The sequence below is a fragment of the Sinocyclocheilus anshuiensis genome, unplaced genomic scaffold (assembly GCF_001515605.1).
Source record: "Sinocyclocheilus anshuiensis isolate Anshui unplaced genomic scaffold, SAMN03320099.WGS_v1.1 scaffold1099, whole genome shotgun sequence".
NCBI classification, from domain to species: domain Eukaryota; kingdom Metazoa; phylum Chordata; class Actinopteri; order Cypriniformes; family Cyprinidae; genus Sinocyclocheilus; species Sinocyclocheilus anshuiensis.
In genome coordinates, this window is record NW_015546105.1 from 498,851 (window position 1) to 499,769 (window position 919).

A 919-nucleotide genomic window follows, 5' to 3' on the forward strand; every position below is an offset into this window, starting at 1 on the left:
TTTAACCCAGCATTTTTTAGAGTGTAAATTAAACAAAAACCTAGCCACAGAACAATAAAGAATTAAAAAAAAAAAATCTAAAGTACAATATTTCAGCAGACTTTGTGTGAAGGAGTTGGTTTTCAAATCTGTTGTTGCCTCTGGACTTGATGCGAGTAGGCCAAAGAATTTTGTATGTTAACCTGTGTCTGTTGGTTTTTCCTGCAGGTTTTGTGTGGGCGACAAGTTTTTCCTAAAAAACAACATGATTCTGTGTCAGATGGACTATGAGGAGGGGCAGCTCAACGGGAGCTTTGAGACACAAGTTCAATAGCCAATCAAACGAAGGCAGCGGCAGCTCTCGGTCCACACACACAAACACACGCTTATGTGCGATGGATGTTCTGCTGCACTCAGAGAGAAGAGCATCTGTCTGCTTGCCTGCAATACTTTTTACAGTAAAAGCCCTATTGGTCCCTGAGGACTCTATTGTAAATGTACTACCTTTTGGCCCTTGCTGTCCCCAACACTGAGCAGTTACACGTTTTGATGTACAGTTGTGCCTGCTTAGCTGAGCACTGTATTGCCTGTATGGTTTTTGTGATGTTTTTCTGTTTTGGTCTCTAACTTTTTCTCTCTCTCTCTCTCTCTCACACACACACACACTTGCTCTATTTCTCTTGTTCTTCTAATGCTTCTCTGAGGGTATGTACAGTCTGTTTTCTGTATATATAAACTGGAACATTTATTTTATGAAACTGTAATGCAATTTTATTACCAGTGTGAATTAAAAAAATTCTTAAATGTTCATAGTTGAGTTTGTTTTCTCATCCCAAAGCCAAAGTTTGAAGAAGCTGGCCCGTGTAACAACATACAGTGGGTACGGAAAGTATTCAGACCCCCTTAAATTTTTCACTCTTTGTTATATTGCAGCCATTTG

The 919-nt window shown here is 39.4% G+C and overlaps 1 protein-coding gene across 2 annotated transcripts in view; it reads left to right on the forward strand.

Annotated features, from left to right (window-relative positions):
- The window catches only part of lmo1 (LIM domain only 1), a 35,974-nt gene extending 35,220 nt beyond the window's left edge, over positions 1–754 (forward strand). For both annotated transcript variants that reach the window (XM_016502333.1, XM_016502332.1), the window contains one exon: positions 208–754. In XM_016502333.1, coding sequence (XP_016357819.1) covers positions 208–313 — 106 coding nt within the window. In that variant the 3' untranslated portion in view covers positions 314–754. The remainder of the gene's footprint in view (positions 1–207) is intronic.
- The last annotated feature ends 165 nt before the right edge of the window (positions 755–919 follow it).